The sequence below is a fragment of the Triticum dicoccoides genome, chromosome 6B (genome assembly GCF_002162155.2).
Source record: "Triticum dicoccoides isolate Atlit2015 ecotype Zavitan chromosome 6B, WEW_v2.0, whole genome shotgun sequence".
Taxonomy (NCBI): Eukaryota; Viridiplantae; Streptophyta; class Magnoliopsida; order Poales; family Poaceae; genus Triticum; species Triticum dicoccoides.
This window is the reverse complement of record NC_041391.1, coordinates 232,127,238-232,144,741: the sequence shown is the minus strand read 5'-3', so window position 1 is coordinate 232,144,741 and position 17,504 is coordinate 232,127,238. Positions and strand designations below refer to the sequence as shown.

Genomic DNA, 17,504 nt, shown 5'->3' with positions numbered 1-17,504 from the left:
TTGGCCCCCCTATCCTATTAGGAGTGGGAGAGGGAAGGAAGAGGGGGGAGGAGAGAAGGAAAGGGGGGGGGGGGGGCGGCCCCCCTCCCAATTCGGATTGGGCTTGGGGGGGCGCCCCCTCCTTTGCTCCTTCCTCCTCCTTTCCACTAAGGCCCAATAAGGCCCATATACTTACCGGGGGGTTCCGGTAACCTCCCGAAACTCCGGTATATTCCCAATCTCACCCGGAACCTTTCCGGTGTCCAAATATATCCGTCCAATATATCAATCTTTATGTCTAGACCATTTCGAGACTCCTCGTCATGTCCGTGATCACATACGGGGCTCCGAACAACCTTCGGTACATCAAAATACATAAACTCATAATATAACTGTCATCGAAACCTTAAGCGTGCGGACCCTACGGTTCGAGAACAATGTAGACATGACCGAGACACGTCTTAGGTCAATAACCAATAGCGGGACCTGGATGCCCATATTGGTTCCTACATATTCTACGAAGATCTTTATCGGTCAAACCGCATAACAACATACGTTGTTCCCTTTGTCATCGGTATGTTACTTGCCCGAGATTCGATCGTCGGTATCCAATACCTAGTTCAATCTCATTACCGGCAAGTCTCTTTACTCGTTACATAATGCATCATCCCGTAACCAACTCATTTGTCACATTGCTTGCAAGGCTTATAGTGATGTGCATTACCGAGAGGGCCCAGAGATACCTCTCCGACAATCGGAGTGACAAATCCTAATCTCGAAATACGCCAACTCAACAAGTACCTTTGGAGACACCTGTAGAGCACCTTTATAATCACCCAGTTACGTTGTGACGTTTGGTAGCACACAAAGTGTTCCTCCGGTAAACGGGAGTTGCATAATCTCATAGTCATAGGAACATGTATAAGTCATGAAGGAAGCAATAGCAACATACTAAACGATCGGATGCTAAGCTAACGGAATGGGTCATGTCAATCAGATCATTCAACTAATGATGTGATCTCATTAATCAAATAACAACTCCTTGTTCATGGTTAGGAAACATAACCATCTTTGGTTAACAAGCTAGTCAAGTAGAGGCAAACTGGTGACACTCTGTTTGTCTATATATTCACACATGTATTCTGTTTCCGGTTAATACAATTCTAGCATGAATAATAAACATTTATCATGATATAAGGAAATAAATAATAACTTTATTGTTGCCTCTAGGGCATATTTCCTTCAGTCTCCCACTTGCACTAGAGCCAATAATCTAGATTACATAGTAATGATTCTAACACCCATGGAGTCTTGGTGTTGATCATGTTTTGCTCGTGGAAGAGGCTTAGTCAACGGGTCTGCAACATTCAGATCCGTATGTATCTTGCAAATCACTATGTCTCCCACCTGGACTAGATCCCGGATGGAATTGAAGCGTCTCTTGATGTGCTTGGTTCTCTTGTGAAATCTGGATTCCTTCGCCAAGGCAATCGCTCCAGTATTGTCACAAAAGATTTTCATTGGACCCGATGCACCAGGTATGACACCTAGATCGGATATGAACTCCTTCATCCAGACTCCTTCATTGTCTGCTTCCGAAGCAGCTATGTATTCTGTTTCACATGTAGATCCCGCCACGACGCTTTGCTTTGAACTGCACCAACTGACAGCTCCACCGTTTAATGTAAACACGTATCCGGTTTGCGATTTAGAATCGTCCGGATCAGTGTCAAAGCTTGCATCAACATAACCATTTACGATGAGCTCTTTGTCACCTCCATATACGAGAAACATATCCTTAGTCCTTTTCAGGTACTTCAGGATGTTCTTGACCGCTGTCCAGTGATCCACTCCTGGATTACTTTGGTACCTCCCTGCTAGACTTATAGCAAGGCACACATCAGGTCTGGTACACAGCATTGCATACATGATAGAGCCTATGGCTGAAGCATAGGGAACATTTTTCATTTTCTCTCTATCTTCTGCAGTGGTCGGGCTTTGAGTCTTACTCAACTTCACACCTTGCAGTACAGGCAAGAACCCTTTCTTTGCTTGATCCATTTTGAACTTCTTCAAAATTTTGTCAAGGTATGTGCTTTGTGAAAGTCCAATTAAGCGTTTTGATCTATCTCTATAGATCTTAATGCCCAATATGTAAGCAGCTTCACCGAGGTCTTTCATTGAAAAACTTTTATTCAAGTATCCCTTTATGCTATCCAGAAATTCTATATCATTTCCAATCAATAATATGTCATCCACATATAATATTAGAAATGCTACAGAGCTCCCACTCACTTTCTTGTAAATACAGGCTTCTCCAAAAGTCTGTATAAACCCAAATGCTTTGATCACACTATCAAAACATTTATTCCAACTCCGAGAGGCTTGCACTAGTCCATAGATGGATCGCTGGAGCTTGCACATTTTGTTAGCACCTTTAGGATTGACAAAACCTTCTGGTTGCATCATATACAACTCTTCTTTAATAAACCCATTAAGAAATGCAGTTTTGACATCCTTTTGCCAGATTTCAAAAAATGTGGCAATTGCTAACATGATTCGGACAGACTTTTAAGCATCGATACGAGTGAGAAAATCTCATTGTATTCAACATCTTGAACTTTGTCAAAAACCTTTTTCGACAAGTCTAGCTTTGTAGATAGTAACACTACTATCAGTGTCCGTCTTCCTCTTGAAGATCCATTTATTTTCTATGGCTTGCCAATCATCGGGCAACTCCACCAAAGTCCACACTTTGTTCTCATACATGGATCTCATCTCAGATTTCATGGCCTCAAGCCATTTCGCGGAATCTGGGCTCATCATCGCTTCCTCATAGTTCGTAGGTTTGTCATGGTCAAGTAACATGACCTCCAGACGAGGATTATCGTACCACTCTGGTGCGGATCTCACTCCGTTTTACCTACGAGGTTCGGTAATAACTTGATCTGAAGTTACATGATCATCATCATTAGCTTCCTCACTAATTGGTATAGTAGTCACAAGAACAGATTTCTGTGATGAACTACTTTCCAATAAGGGAACAGGTACAGTTACCTCATCAAGTTCTACTTTCCTCCCACTCACTTCTTTCGAGAGAAACTCCTTCTCTAGAAAGGTCCATTATTAGCAATGAATGTTTTGCCTTCGGATCTGTGATAGAAGGTGTACCCAACAATTTCCTTTGGGTATTCTATGAAGACGCACTTCTCCGATTTGGGTTTGAGCTTATCAGGATGAAACTTTTTCACATAAGCATCGCAGCCCCAAACTTTAAGAAACGACAACTTTGGTTTCTTGCCAAACCATAGTTCATAAGGTGTCGTCTCAACGGATTTTGATTGTGCCCTATTTAACGTGAATGCAGTTGTCTCTAATGCATGATCCCAAAACGATATTGGTAAATCGGTAAAAAACATCATAGATTGTACTATATCCAATAAAGTACGGTTATGACATCGGACACACCATTATGATGTGGTGTTCCAGGTGGCATGAATTTGTGAAACTATTCCACATTGTTTTAATTGAAGACCAAACTCGTAACTCAAATATTTGTCTCCGCGATCAGATCGTAGAAACTTTATTTTTCTTGTTACGATGATTTTTCCACTTCACTCTGAAATTCTTTGAACCTTTCAACTATTTCAGACTTATGTTTCATCAAGTAGATATACCCATATCTGCTCAAATCATCTTGTGAAGGTCAGAAAATAATGATATCCACCACGAGCCTCAACATTCATCGGACCACATACATCTGTATGTATGATTTCCAAAAAATCTGTTGCTCTCTCCATAGTATCGGAGAACGGCGTTTTAGTCATCTTGCCCATGAGGCACGGTTCGCAAGTACCAAGTGATTCATAATCAAGTGGTTCCAAAAGTCCATCAGTATGGAGCTTCTTCATGCGCTTTACACCGATATGACCTAAATGGCAGTGCCACAAATAAGTTGCACTATCATTATTAACTTTGCATCTTTTGGCATCAATATTATGAATATGTGCATCACTACGATCGAGAGCCAACAAACTATTTTTGTTGGGTGTATGACCATTGAAGGTTTTATTCATTTAAATAGAACAACAATTATTCTCTGATTTTAAATGAATAACCGTATTGCAATAAACATGATCAAATCATATTCATGCTCAACGCAAACGCAAAATAACATTTATTTAGGTTTAACACTAATCCCGAAAGTATAGGGAGTGTGCGATGATGATCATATCAATCTTGGAACTACTTTCAACACACATCATCACTTCACCCTTAACTAGTTTCTGTTTATTCTGCAATTCCCGTTTCGAGTTACTACTCTTAGCAACTGAACCAGTACCAAATACCGAGGGGTTGCTATAAACACTAGTAAAGCACACATCAAACACCTGTATATCAAATATACCCCTTTTCACTTTGCCATCCTTCTTACCCACCAAATATTTAGGGCATTTCCGCTTCCAGTGACCATTTCCTTTGCAGTGTAAGCACTTAGTTTCAGGCTTTGGTTCAGCTTTGGGCTTCTTCGTGGGAGTGACAACTTGCTTGTCAATCTACTTGAAGTTCCCCTTTCTTTCCCTTTTCTTGAAAGTAGTGATCTTGTCAACCATCAACACTTGATGCTCTTTCTTGATTTCTACCTTCGTCGATTTCAACATCACGAAGAGCTCGGGAATCATTTTCGTCATCCCTTGCATACTATAGTTCATCACGAAGTTCTACTAACTTGGTGATGGTGACTAGAGAATTCTGTCAATCACTATCTTATCTAGAAGATTAACTCCCACTTGATTCAAGCGATTGTAGTACCCAGATAATCTGAGCACATGCTCACTAGTTGAGCGATTCTCCTCCATCTTTTAGCTATAGAACTTGTTGGAGACTTCATATCTCTCAACTCGGGTATTTGCTTGAAATATTAACTTCAATTCCTGGAACATCTCATATGGTCCATGATGTTCAAAACATCTTTGAAGTCCCGATTCTAAGCCATAAAGCATGGTGCACAAAACTATCAAGTAGTCATCATATTGAGCTAGCCAACGTTCATAACGTCTGCATCTGCTCCTGCAATAGGTCTGTCACCTAGCGGTGCATTAAGGACATAATTCTTCTGTGCAGCATTGAGGATAAACCTCAGATCGCGGATCCAATCCGCATCATTGCTACTAACATTTTTCAACACAATTTTCTCTAGGAACATATCAAAATAAACATATGAAAGCAACAACGCAAGCTATTGATCTTACAACATAATTTGCAAAATACTACCAGGACTAAGTTCATGATAAATTTAAGTTCAATTAATCATATTACTTAAGAACTCCCACTTAGACAGACATCTCTCTAGTCATCTAAGTGATCACGTGATCCAAATCAACTAAACCATAACCGATCATCACGTGAGATGGAGTAGTTTTCAATGGTGAACATCACTATGTTGATCATATCTACTATATGATTCACGCTCGACCTTTCGGTCTCCGTGCTCCGAGGCCATATCTGCATATGCTAGGCTCGTCAAGTTTAACCTGAGTATTCCGCGTGTGCAAAACTGGCTTGCACCCGTTGTAGATGGACGTAGAGCTTATCACACCCGATCATCACGTGGTGTCTGGGCACGACGAACTTTGGCAACGGTGCATACTCAGGGAGAACACTTCTTGATAATTAGTGAGAGATCATCTTAAAATGCTACCGTCAATCAAAGCAAGAATAAATTGTATAATAGATAAACATCATATGCAATCAAAATATGTGACATGATATGGCCATGATCATCTTGCGCCTTTGATCTCCATCTCCAAAGTACTGTCATGATCTCTATTGTCACCGACACGACACCATGATCTTCATCATCTTGATCTATATCAATGTGTCATCACATGGTTGTCTCACCAACAATTGCTCTTGCAACTATTGCTATCGTATAGCGATAAAGTAAAGCAATTATTTGGCACTTGCATCTTATGCAACAAAGAGACATCCATAGGGCTTCTGCCAGTTGCCGATAACTTCAACAAAACATGATCATCTCATACAACAACTTATATCTTATCACGTCTTGACCATATCACATCACAACATGCCCTGCAAAACAAGTTAGACGTCCTCTACTTTGTTGTTGCAAATTTTACGTGGCTGCTACGGGCTGAGCAAGAACCATTCTTACCTACGCATCAAAACCACAACGATAGTTTGTCAAGTTGGTGCTGTTTTAACCTTCGCAAGGACCAGGCGTAGCCACACTCGGTTCAACTAAAGTTGGAGAAACTGACACCCGCTAGCCACCTGTGTGCAAAGCACGGCGGTAGAACCAGTCTCGCGTAAAAGTACGCGTAATGTCGGTCCGAGCCGCTTCATCCAACAATACCGCCGAACCAAAGTATGACATGCTGGTAAGCAGTATGACTTATATCGCCCACAACTCACTTGTGTTCTACTCGTGCATATAACATCAAACCATAAAACCTAGGCTCGGATGCCACTGTTGGGGAACGTAGTAATTTCAAAAAAAATTCCTACGCACACGCAAGATCATGGTGATGCATAGCAACGAGAGGGGAGAGTGTTGTCTGCGTACCCTCGTAGACCGAAGCGGAAGCGTTGACGCAACGTAGAGGAAGTATTCGTACGTCTTCCCGGTCCAACCGATCCAAGCACCGTTACTCCGGCACCTCCGAGTTCTTGACACACGTACAGCTCGATGACGCACCCCAGGCTCCGATCCAGCAGAGGTTCGGGGAGGAGTTCCGTCAGTACGACGGCGTGGTGACGATCTTGATGTTCAACTGTCGCAGGGCTTCGCCTAAGCACCGCTATAATATGACCGAGGTGTAATATCGTGGAGGGGGGCACCGCACACGGCTAAGGAACGATCACGAAGATCAACTTGTGTTTGGGGTGCCCCCTGCCCCCGTATATAAAGGAGGGAGGGAGGAGGGGGCCGGCCTAAGGAGGAGGCGCGCCCTGGGGGGGCAAACCTACTCCAAGTAGGTTTGGCCCCCTTTCCTATTAGGAGTAGGAGAGGGAAGGAAGAGGGGGGAGGAGAGAAGGAAAGGGGGGGCCGGCCCCCCTCCCAATTTGTATTGGGCTTGGGGGGCGCGCCCCCTCCTTTTCTCCTTCCTCCTCCTTTCCACTAAGGCCCAATAAGGCCCATATACTTACCGGGGGGTTCCGGTAACCTCCCGGAACTCCGGTATATTCCCAATCTCACCCGGAACCTTTCCGGTGTCCAAATATATCCGTCCAATATATCAATCTTTATGTCTCGGCCATTTCGAGACTCCTCATCATGTCCGTGATCACATCCGGGACTCCGAACAACCTTCGGTACATCAAAATACACAAACTCATAATATAACTGTCATCGAAACCTTAAGCGTGCGGACCCTACGGTTCGAGAACAATGTAGACATGACCGAGACACGTCTCCGGTCAATAACCAATAGCGGGACCTGGATGCCCATATTGGTTCCTACATATTCTATGAAGATCTTTATCGGTCAAACCGCATAACAACATACGTTGTTCCCTTTGTCATCGGTATGTTACTTGCCCGAGATTCGATCGTCGGTATCCAATACCTAGTTCAATCTCGTTACCGGCAAGTCTCTTTACTCGTTACATAATGCATCATCCCGTAACCAACTCATTGGTCACATTGCTTGCAAGGCTTATAGTGATGTGCATTACCGAGAGGGCCCAGAGATACCTCTCCGACAATCAGAGTGACAAATCCTAATCTTGAAATACGTCAACTCAACAAGTACCTTTGGAGACACCTGTAGAGCACCTTTATAATCACCCAGTTACGTTGTGACGTTTGGTAGCACACAAAGTGTTCCTCCGGTAAACGGGAGTTGCATAATCTCATAGTCATAGGAACATGTATAAGTCATGAAGGAAGCAATAGCAACATACTAAACGATCGGATGCTAAGCTAACGGAATGGGTCATGTCAATCAGATCATTCAACTAATGATGTGATCTCATTAATCAAATAACAACTCCTTGTTCATGGTGAGGAAACATAACCATCTTTGATTAACAAGCTAGTCAAGTAGAGGCATACTAGTGACACTCTGTTTGTCTATATATTCACACATGTATTATGTTTCCGGTTAATACAATCCTAGCATGAATAATAAACATTTATCATGATATAAGGAAATAAATAATAACTTTATTATTGCCTCTAGGGCATATTTCCTTCAGTAATAAAAGCGACGGACTGCATAATAAAGGTCCACTTACAAGGGGCAATATAAAGTGATGTTCTTTTGCATTAAGACTTTGTGCATCCAACCCAAAACGCACATGACAACCTCTGCTTCCCTCTACAAAGGGCCTATCTTTTACTTTATGTTTTTATTTTATGCTTGAGTCAAGGTGATCCTCACCTTTCCCTTTTTCATTTTATCCTTTGGCAAGCTCCTCGTGTTTGAAAGATCATGATATACATATCCAATTGGATGTAATTTAGCATGGGCTATTATTGTTGACATCACCTAAAGGTCAATACGTTGGGAGGCAACACAATAAGCCCCTATCTTTCTCAGTGTCCGGCTGAAACTCCATAACCACAAGTATCGCGTAAGTGTTAGCAATTGTAGAAGACTACAAGATAGTTGAGTATGTGGATTTGCTGAAAAGCTCTATGTTGACTCTTTCTGATGTTATGATAAATTGCAATTGCTTCAATGACTGAAATTATAGTTTGTTAGTTCTCAATGAAGTTTCTGAACCATACTTGACATTGTGAATTGATCATTACTTGACCATAAGAAATCATATGATAAAATCTATTTATGTTGCTGTTATAAGAATGATCATGATGCCCTCATGTCCGTATTTTATTTTTATCGACACCTCTATCTCAAAACATGTGGACATATTTTTCGATTTCGGCTTCCGCTTAAGGACAAGCGAGGTCTAAGCTTGAGGGAGTTGATACGTCCATTTTGCATCATGCTTTTATATCAATATTTATTGCACTATGGGCTGTTATTACACATTATATCTCAATACTTACGGCTATTCTCTCTTATTTTACAAGGTTTACCATGAAGAGGGGGAATGCTGGCAGGTGGAATTATGGCTGGAAAAGGAGCAAACATTGGAAACCTATTCTGCACTGCTCCAAAAATCCTGAAACTCCACGAAACATATTTTTGGAATTAATAAGAATTATTGAGCGAAAGAAATACATCAGGGGGCCCACACCCTGGCCGGGAGGGTGGGGGGCGCGCCCACCCCTACTAGGCGCGCCCCCTGTCTCCTGGGCCCCCTGGTGGCCCCCTGGTATCTATCTTCTGCTATACGAGGGCTTTTACCCTGGAAAAAATCGTGGGCAAGCTTACGAGACGAAACTCCGCCGCCACGAGGCGGAACCTTGGCGGAACCAATCTAGGGCTTCGGCGGAGCTGTTCTGCTGGGGACACTTCCCTCCGGGAGGGGGAAATCATCACCAACGTCATCACCAACTATCCTCTCATCGGGAGGGGGTCAATCTCCATCAACATCTTCACCAGCACCATCTCCTCTCAAAACCGTAATTCATCTCTTGTATCCAATCTTGTATCCAAACCACAAATTGGTACCTGTGGGTTGCTAGTAGTGTTGATTACTCCTTGTAGTTGATGCTAATTGGTTTATTTGGTGGAAGAACATATGTTCAGATCCTTAATGCATATTATTACTCCTCTGATTATGAACATGAATATGCTTTGTGAGTAGTTACGTTTGTTCCTGAGGACATGGGTGAAGTCTTGCTATTAGTAGTCATGTGAATTTGGTATTCGTTCGATATTTTGATGAGATGTATGTTGTCTTTTCCTCTAGTGGTGTTATGTGAACGTCGACTACATTACACTTCACCATTATTTGGGCTTAGAGGAAGGCATGGGGAAGTAATAAGTAGATGATGGGTTGCTTGAGTGACAGAAGCTTAAACCCTAGTTTATGCGTTGCTTCGTTAGGGGCTGATTTGGATCCATATGTTTAATGTTGTGGTTAGGTTTACCTTAATACTTCTTTTGTAGTTGCGGACGCTTGCAATAGGGGTTAATCATAAGTGGGATGCTTGTCCAAGTAAGGGCAGTACCCAAGCACCGGTCCACCCACATATCAAATTATCAAAGTACCGAATGCGAATCATATGAACGTGATGAAAACTAGCTTGACGATAATTCCCATGTGTCCTCGGGAGCTCCTTTCTCATTATAAGAAATTGTCCAGGCTTATCCTTTGCTACATAAAGGATTGGGCCACCTTGCTGCACTTTATTTACTTTATTTACTTGTTACTCGTTACTATTTATCTTATCACAAAACTATCTATTACCTACAATTTCAGTGCTTGCAGAAAAAACCTTACTGAAAACCGCTTATCATTTCCTTCTGCTCCTCGTTGGGTTCGACACTCTTACTTATCAAAAGGACCACGTGAAGGAAATATGCCCTAGAGGCAATAATAAAGTTATTATTTATTTCCTTATATCATGATAAATGTTTATTATTCATGCTAGAATTGTATTAACCGGAAACATGATACATGTGTGAATACATAGACAAACATAATGTCACTAGTATGCCTCTACTTGACTAGCTCATTAATCAAAGATGGTTATGTTTCCTAACCGTATACATGAGTTGTCATTTGATTAACGGGATCACATCATTAGTAGAATAATGTGATTGACATGACCCATTCCGTTAGCTTAACACTTGACCGTTTAGTATGTTGCTATTGCTTTCTTCATGACTTATACATGTTCCTACAACTATGAGATTATGCAACTCCCATTTACCGGAGGAACACTTTGTGTGCTACCAAACGTCACAACGTAACTGGGTGATTATAAAGGAGCTCTACAGGTGTCTCCAAAGGTACATGTTGAGTTGGCGTATTTTGAGATTAGGTTTTGTCACTCCGATTGTCGGAGAGGTATCTCTGGGCCCTCTCGGTAATGCACATCACTATAAGCCTTGCAAGCAATTTAACTAATGAGTTAGTTACAGAATGATGCATTATGTAACGAGTAAAGAGACTTGCCGGTAACAAGATTGAACTAGGTATTGAGATACCGACGATCGAATCTTGGGCAAGTAACATACCGATGACAAAGGGAACAACGTATGTTGTTATGCGGTTTGACCGATAAAGATCTTCATAGAATATGTAGGAACCAATATGAGCATCCAGGTTCCGCTATTGGTTATTGACTGGAAACGTGTCTCAGTCATGTCTACATAGTTCTCGAACCCGTAGGGTCCGAACGCTTAAAGTTACGATGACAATTATATTATGAGTTTATGAGTTTTAATGTATAGAAGGTTGTTCTGAGTCCCGGATGTGATCACGAACATGACGAGGAGTCTCGAAATGGTCGAGACATGAAGATTGATATATTGGAAGCCTATATTTGGATATCGGAAGTGTTCCGGGTGAAATCGGGATTTTACCGGAGTACCGGGGGGTTACCGGAACCCCCCGGGGGCTTAATGGGCCATAGTGGGCCTTAGTGGAAGAGAGGAGAGGCGGCCATGGCTGGGCCACGCGCCCCTCCCCCCTAGTCCGAATAGGACAAGGAGAGGAGGGCGGCGCCCCCCTTTCCTTCCTCTCTCTCCCTCCTCTTTCCTCCTTCTCCAAGTCCAAAAAGGAAAGGAGGGAGTCCTACTGCCGGTGGGAGTAGGACCCCCCATGGCGCGCCCCCTCCTTGGCCGACCGCCCCCTCCCCCCTTGCTCCTTTATATACGGGGGCAGGGGGCACCTCTAGACACAACAATTGATCTCTTGATCCCTTAGCCGTGTGCGGTGCCCCCCTCCATCATAGTCCTCGATAATATTGTAGCGGTGCTTAGGCGAAGCCCTGCGATGGTAGAACATCAAGATCGTCACCACGCCGTCGTGCTGACGGAACTCTCCCTCGACACTCGGCTGGATCGGAGTTCGAGGGACGTCATCGAGCTGAACGTGTGCTAGAACTCGGAGGTGTCGTAGTTTCGGTGCTTGATCGGTCGGGCCATGAAGACATACGACTACATCAACCGCGTTGTTCTAACGCTTCCGCTTTCGGTCTACGAGGGTACGTGGACAACACTCTCCCCTCTCGTTGTTATGCATCACCATGATCTTGCGTGTGCGTAGGATTTTTTTTTTGAAATTACTATGTTCCCCAACACTATGATAGATCCCCTACACTTGTGGGTCATCAGTAATAAGGACTTGGAAGTAAAGAACATAAATTAAAGACAGTAAGTGAAAGTATTTTCATGTAGTAGAGAGGTTAGGCGCGGAGAAACTTCAGATCATGGTATATGTCAAGTCTGCCAGTGCAACGGTAATTCCAGTTACCTTGTACATGAGTTTAGTATTTGATTTGTTTGTTTGTTAGGCGGATTACCCTAAGTTATGAAACTCCTTCACATGGGATTACATTCCACACTATGGTCCTGCTTAGACGTTGCCACAACATGGTCATCTCAATAATTAAGGTTGTTAAATCGGAACCATGCATTACGTTCGGTGGTTCACCGTTATCACATATTGTCTTCGATCCTCATAGATGTATCCACCTGTCACATGGAGGTCACGGATTCTCTAAAAGATATGTGTTATCTATTTAGGTCATTAGATCATGTTACATGTGCCCTTAAATTGGACAACACACATAGTGCCTACCACAATATAACAACTTACTTGACAAATCATAAGACTACAAACACGAATGCTGACATATAGAATAGGCACAGATGAATCTTACCATTCACCTCAACCTCCCATGCTTAGTGGGAATTACTCACGCATCTGAAGAGAGTAACCAATCATCATAGATAATAATTCCATGAAAATCTTATCAATAATACTGTGAAGATCCACAATAAGATGAATGATTCAACAAAGTCTCAATCTTCAGATGAGTATGAATAGAGTAATACACCCTTATCTTACAACTTGGAATTCCTCTTACAACAGTGATGATGAGATGAAGATGAATATGAAGATGGAAGAACAAAACAAGAAGGACCTCCGGCGGTTCTTCTCTCTTTGTTCTTTATGGAGTGGCGGCGACTAGGTATGTCAGATGCGTGTGTGCCCTTCACAAAAGTTGTTGTCGTGGACGAGGGGGAGCTAACGACGTCTGGTACGAGCGATTGCGCTCTATTGCCGCTAGTGCAAATCCTTTCAACTTGGAAGTTGCTCCAAATGACTTGATTTCGTATAATTCCCCTTGGTTTCCTTCCATAAATGATTTTTCCTGCCAAACAATGGAAAAACAAGTTTTCTTCTCTCCGGAAGGATTAGTGTTAGAAATAATCGAGAAATAACGAAGATGCAATGAAAACCAAGTCAAAACTCTCTGTAAAAAGTCACAAATTCTCGAGCCATCACTATGATAGGTGAGTACAACACTCCTCTAAACTTTTGGGCTGAAGCCTTCAACGCATATGATTAATTAATGTTGGGCCAGGCATACCAATAACGCTATAACCGATAAGAAAACTTAATTACTACTTTATATCTTTCTTGTTTGCATACAATCAAAGCTACTGCTACCAGTTGTCACTAAGTGAGAGAGAGAGAGAGAGAGTTGTACCTAGTTAAATGATGTATGAACTCTCTATATGTATAAATCTCGATGCATGAACTCTCTCTCACATAGTAAATTTTTGGCTCTCCTGTGCTCCACACACTACTTTATATCTCGATGCATGAACTCTCTCTCACATAGTAAATTGTATAAATCGAATATGTATTATAATCAAACAATTTACTATGAATTTAACGAATTTGATGTAACCATCTCGATGCATGAACCTTCAATACAAATATTAGTGTGTGGAGCACAGGAGAGCCAAAAATTTCCCTCCTAGTTTACATTGTAATCCTCTAATTGACAAATAATGACTCAATTTCTGTAAATCTCTTTTGTCGGCATATATACAAATATCCTCTGACTAGCTGTCATATACAGAAAAATATGTACTGATTCGCTGGCAGTAACTGAGTAGGTCTAACGATCAAATACATATAGCGAGGTATTTGATGATATGTATTACAACCAAATAATTTATCAAATTTAATATAATCATCACAATGCAAAAGCCTTCAATATAAATATCGGTGCGTGGAGCATCCCAAAGCCAAGCATTCCCCTCCTAGATTTCCAACAAGGATGTGGAAATTATAAATAGGCCACCCTGTTTATAGTTTTCTCCCAGAATCACCATTAGCCTTTTCTCTTACTTTCATATTTTTGCCCTCCTGCTGTTCCGATTTTGCCTCCAGAGCCCCGACTCACGGCCACCGTCGTGAACAGCACCGGCGCTCCGCCGGCGTCGGCGTTTCCTGGGGGCGACGACGGCGCGACCCGACGCCGTCGGCACCTACCCCGCGCTTCTCCGCCGCCGCTCAACCAATTGCTCTCTAGATTAGGGTTTCTTCCTGACTAAATCTGGCAATTACACCGCCGCTCTACATTTTCCAATCCATTCCTCGTACCGCCGACCAAGCCTGATCGCGACCCGCAGCTCCTCTGCCTCCTACGCCGCAGTGGTATTCCGTGGGCTGGCTCTGCATCGTCTCCCCGAGGATCTCCATTTCTCGTGCTCAACCTGATCACTCCCTACGTAGATCCGCCCGGCCTAAAGATTTCGTTTCTTCGTTGTGGTAAGCCCTGTCCCTACCCGAGTTCGAGCTATTTCTCTTTAGTTCGGGATTCTTCCAAGTTCTTGTATCCGCATGTTACTGGATCTGTTGCGAATTTGTTGTTTTGCTGATGTTCTTAGTTTAGCCCATCCAATGGATGGAGTTCTAGCTCCTAACCGGACCTTAGCCAAGCCACGAGTTCTTGTTGCTACGGAAATGATGTTTGGCTCGTAGGCGTAGTCATGTGGTCGCCGGAATTGAACACTTACGTTCGCGGGGTTTGCACGAAAACAACAGTTAGACACAGAGTACGTTCAAGATCACAGCAAAGCCGTGAAGATAAAGTAGATGGAAATTGCATAGGCGTTTTCTTTCGTCTGGCTCTATGGCTCCTTACGAATCATGCGTGTCAGCAATTATATCGCTGCTAAACATGCTGGTTCCTTCCTGTTTCATACGTAGATGGAAGTAATCTTGTATGGAACCTTGTGCCGTTCTGTTCTGCAGGCTGCCTTAAATATGTTCTGCTGCTGCAAGGTATCAGGAAAAGTTTTACAAACTTACTACTGACCTTGGTTGACGTGGAACATTGAGTAAATAGAAAATTTATCAGGTTTAGCTAGACCACTTGCTGTATTGGCAACCGAAGCTAGATCACTTGGGTCAAGCTAATAATACCGGAATTGGCACATCGAGCTGCAACTGAGCTCCCTCTTGATTAGGGCACTCTTCCATCAGTATAGCTTCGCATGTTCGTTCTGTTTGACCCCCTTATGTTAGGAAGACAATATTTTAATATGCATGAGAAACTTCTTGAGCCTCAAATTTTATAGATTCATTATGGCATTTAAATTCTTGAAATGTTAACCACATGATATAAATATATCATGATCAAAGTCTTGGGTTTCAGTTTTACATTTGACAAGTGCTTGTCATTTCGTGTGACCTTTTACATACAGTTTCGAAGAAGTCATTCGCTCTTGATAGTGACTCTGGCTTCATGTAGAAACACTAGCACAATTATTTTCAGCTCAGATGCTATTGAACTAATGGTCAAGTGGACAAATACTGTTTGTTTTGTTATCCTAAATGTAAGTCTTTTTAGACATTTCAAATGGACTACAGCATACAGATGTTTTTAGACATACTTTGGAGTGTAGATTCACTCATTTGCTCCGTATGTAGTCACTTGTTGAAATCTCTAAAAAGACTTATATTTGGGAATGGAGGGAGTATATCATACTTGTTCCAGCATAATTCAAATCCAACCACTTTTTTGCTTTTTGTTGTTTTCCTTGTCGCTGACTATGCTTTTCTGCAGTTGTACTGCTCACAGTTGTATTTGCAAGCTAGCCATGGAAGACAACAATGATGAGCATAATGTATCTCTTCCTCAGGATATCCAGCACACCATTCTTGCTTCACTACCTGCTAGGGTTGTTCTCAAGTTTCGCACAGTGTGTAGATTCTGGCGAGACTGCATTCAAGAACCCAATTTTGTTGATCGTCACCTCAACAATGCTCTCCGCTCCCACCAGTCCATTGCTTGCTTCACCTCGGTTGATGAGGGTCTTGTCTGCATGTACACATTGGATCTCACCACACTGAACTGCAAAAGCATGGATCTCGTGTTGTCGAGTAGGTTTCAGATGTCAGACCCCTGCCATGGCTTGGTGTGCGCCTATGATTTAAAAGGCACTGTTGAGGTGTTGAATCCAACAACAAGGATACATTTGAGACTGCCAGTTTCAGAACTCCAATCACTAGCTTCAGAATATTTTCTTGGACCTGCGCCTTCAACAAAAGAGTACAAGGTGCTCTGTGTCCACCACCGGGTGCGGTTCTTGACATTTGAAGTATGCACTGTTGGCACACAGTCATGGAGGGCAGTGCGCGAATCCGCAGCCCTCCTGAAGACAACAAAGGCGGTCATTGTTAATGATGTCATGCATTGGCTACTTCTTGATGAGATATCCTCCCATTTTACTCGGAACATCTTGTCGTTCAACCTGACAGATGAGATGTTCTCAGAAACTGCTGTCCCTGATGCTGTAAAAGACCGTGAATTGCACCTGTTTGAGGGGGGAGGAAAGCTTCATTTGCTGGCAATGCCCGGTGAGGGATCAGCACCTAAAACCTCTGAGATTTGGGTGGCGAACTCGACCTGTGCAGTCTGGGACCACATGTGCAACGTCGCTTTTGTGCTACCTTTGGGCATGAGGCCACTTTTCCTGCACAACAATAAGCTCTTCTATTGCAACCAAAGAAGATTCTACTATGTTGATCTTCAGGATGGGAGTGGTTCCTATCTCAACATGCCTTTTGGCGAGTGCATCATATCAGCTGGGATTTTCGTGGAGAGCCTCGCTCTACATTCTGTGACTGGCCTGGTGGACTCCAGAACAATGCTTCAAAGAACTCATGATGCTAGATCATTTCCAACAGGGCGTGGACCATCTGCTCGTGGCGCTGGATCGTCCTCAGCAGGCCCTCGGCGATCTTTCAAGAAGGCAAAGAGCAATATAAACATGCAGTGGAGGTTGGCATAGATCTCGCAAACGCCTGACATCGTATCCATGAATAGTTCTTTGTTATGTACAATCAAATAAAGTTTACTGGTGTTTGTTTGTGTAGAGATGAAGAAGAAATAGACCATGGGGGTGGGTCAGGGACAGGGTAGAACATAAGAAGAAAATAAGAAAGTGTCTCTGTTAGTAGCTTGTTCATTTTTTATCGTATGGGGATTTATGTGCTGTACTGGAAAATAAAAAAAAATGAAAACTCTGAACCTGATATACTGTATACTTGTTCTGGTTTGCTGTAATGAACTGTATTCCTGCGTTGCATTTCTGAAAGTTATGATGCCAAGA

The 17,504-nt window shown here is 42.7% G+C and overlaps 1 protein-coding gene across 1 annotated transcript; it reads left to right on the top strand.

Annotated features, from left to right (window-relative positions):
* Nucleotides 1-14,162: 14,162 nt before the first annotated feature.
* On the top strand, nt 14,163-17,431 carry LOC119322748 (putative F-box protein At1g32420). The gene is made up of 2 exons (XM_037596257.1): nt 14,163-14,655; nt 15,956-17,431. The coding sequence occupies exon 2, from the start codon at nt 15,990-15,992 to the stop codon at nt 17,181-17,183; it is 1,194 nt and encodes a 397-aa protein (XP_037452154.1). The 5' UTR covers nt 14,163-14,655; nt 15,956-15,989; the 3' UTR covers nt 17,184-17,431.
* The last annotated feature ends 73 nt before the right edge of the window (nt 17,432-17,504 follow it).

Coding starts and splice junctions, on each gene's coding strand:
- LOC119322748 (XM_037596257.1), top strand. CDS start 15,990: ATGGAAGACAACAATGATGAGCATAATGTATCTCTTCCTCAGGATATC.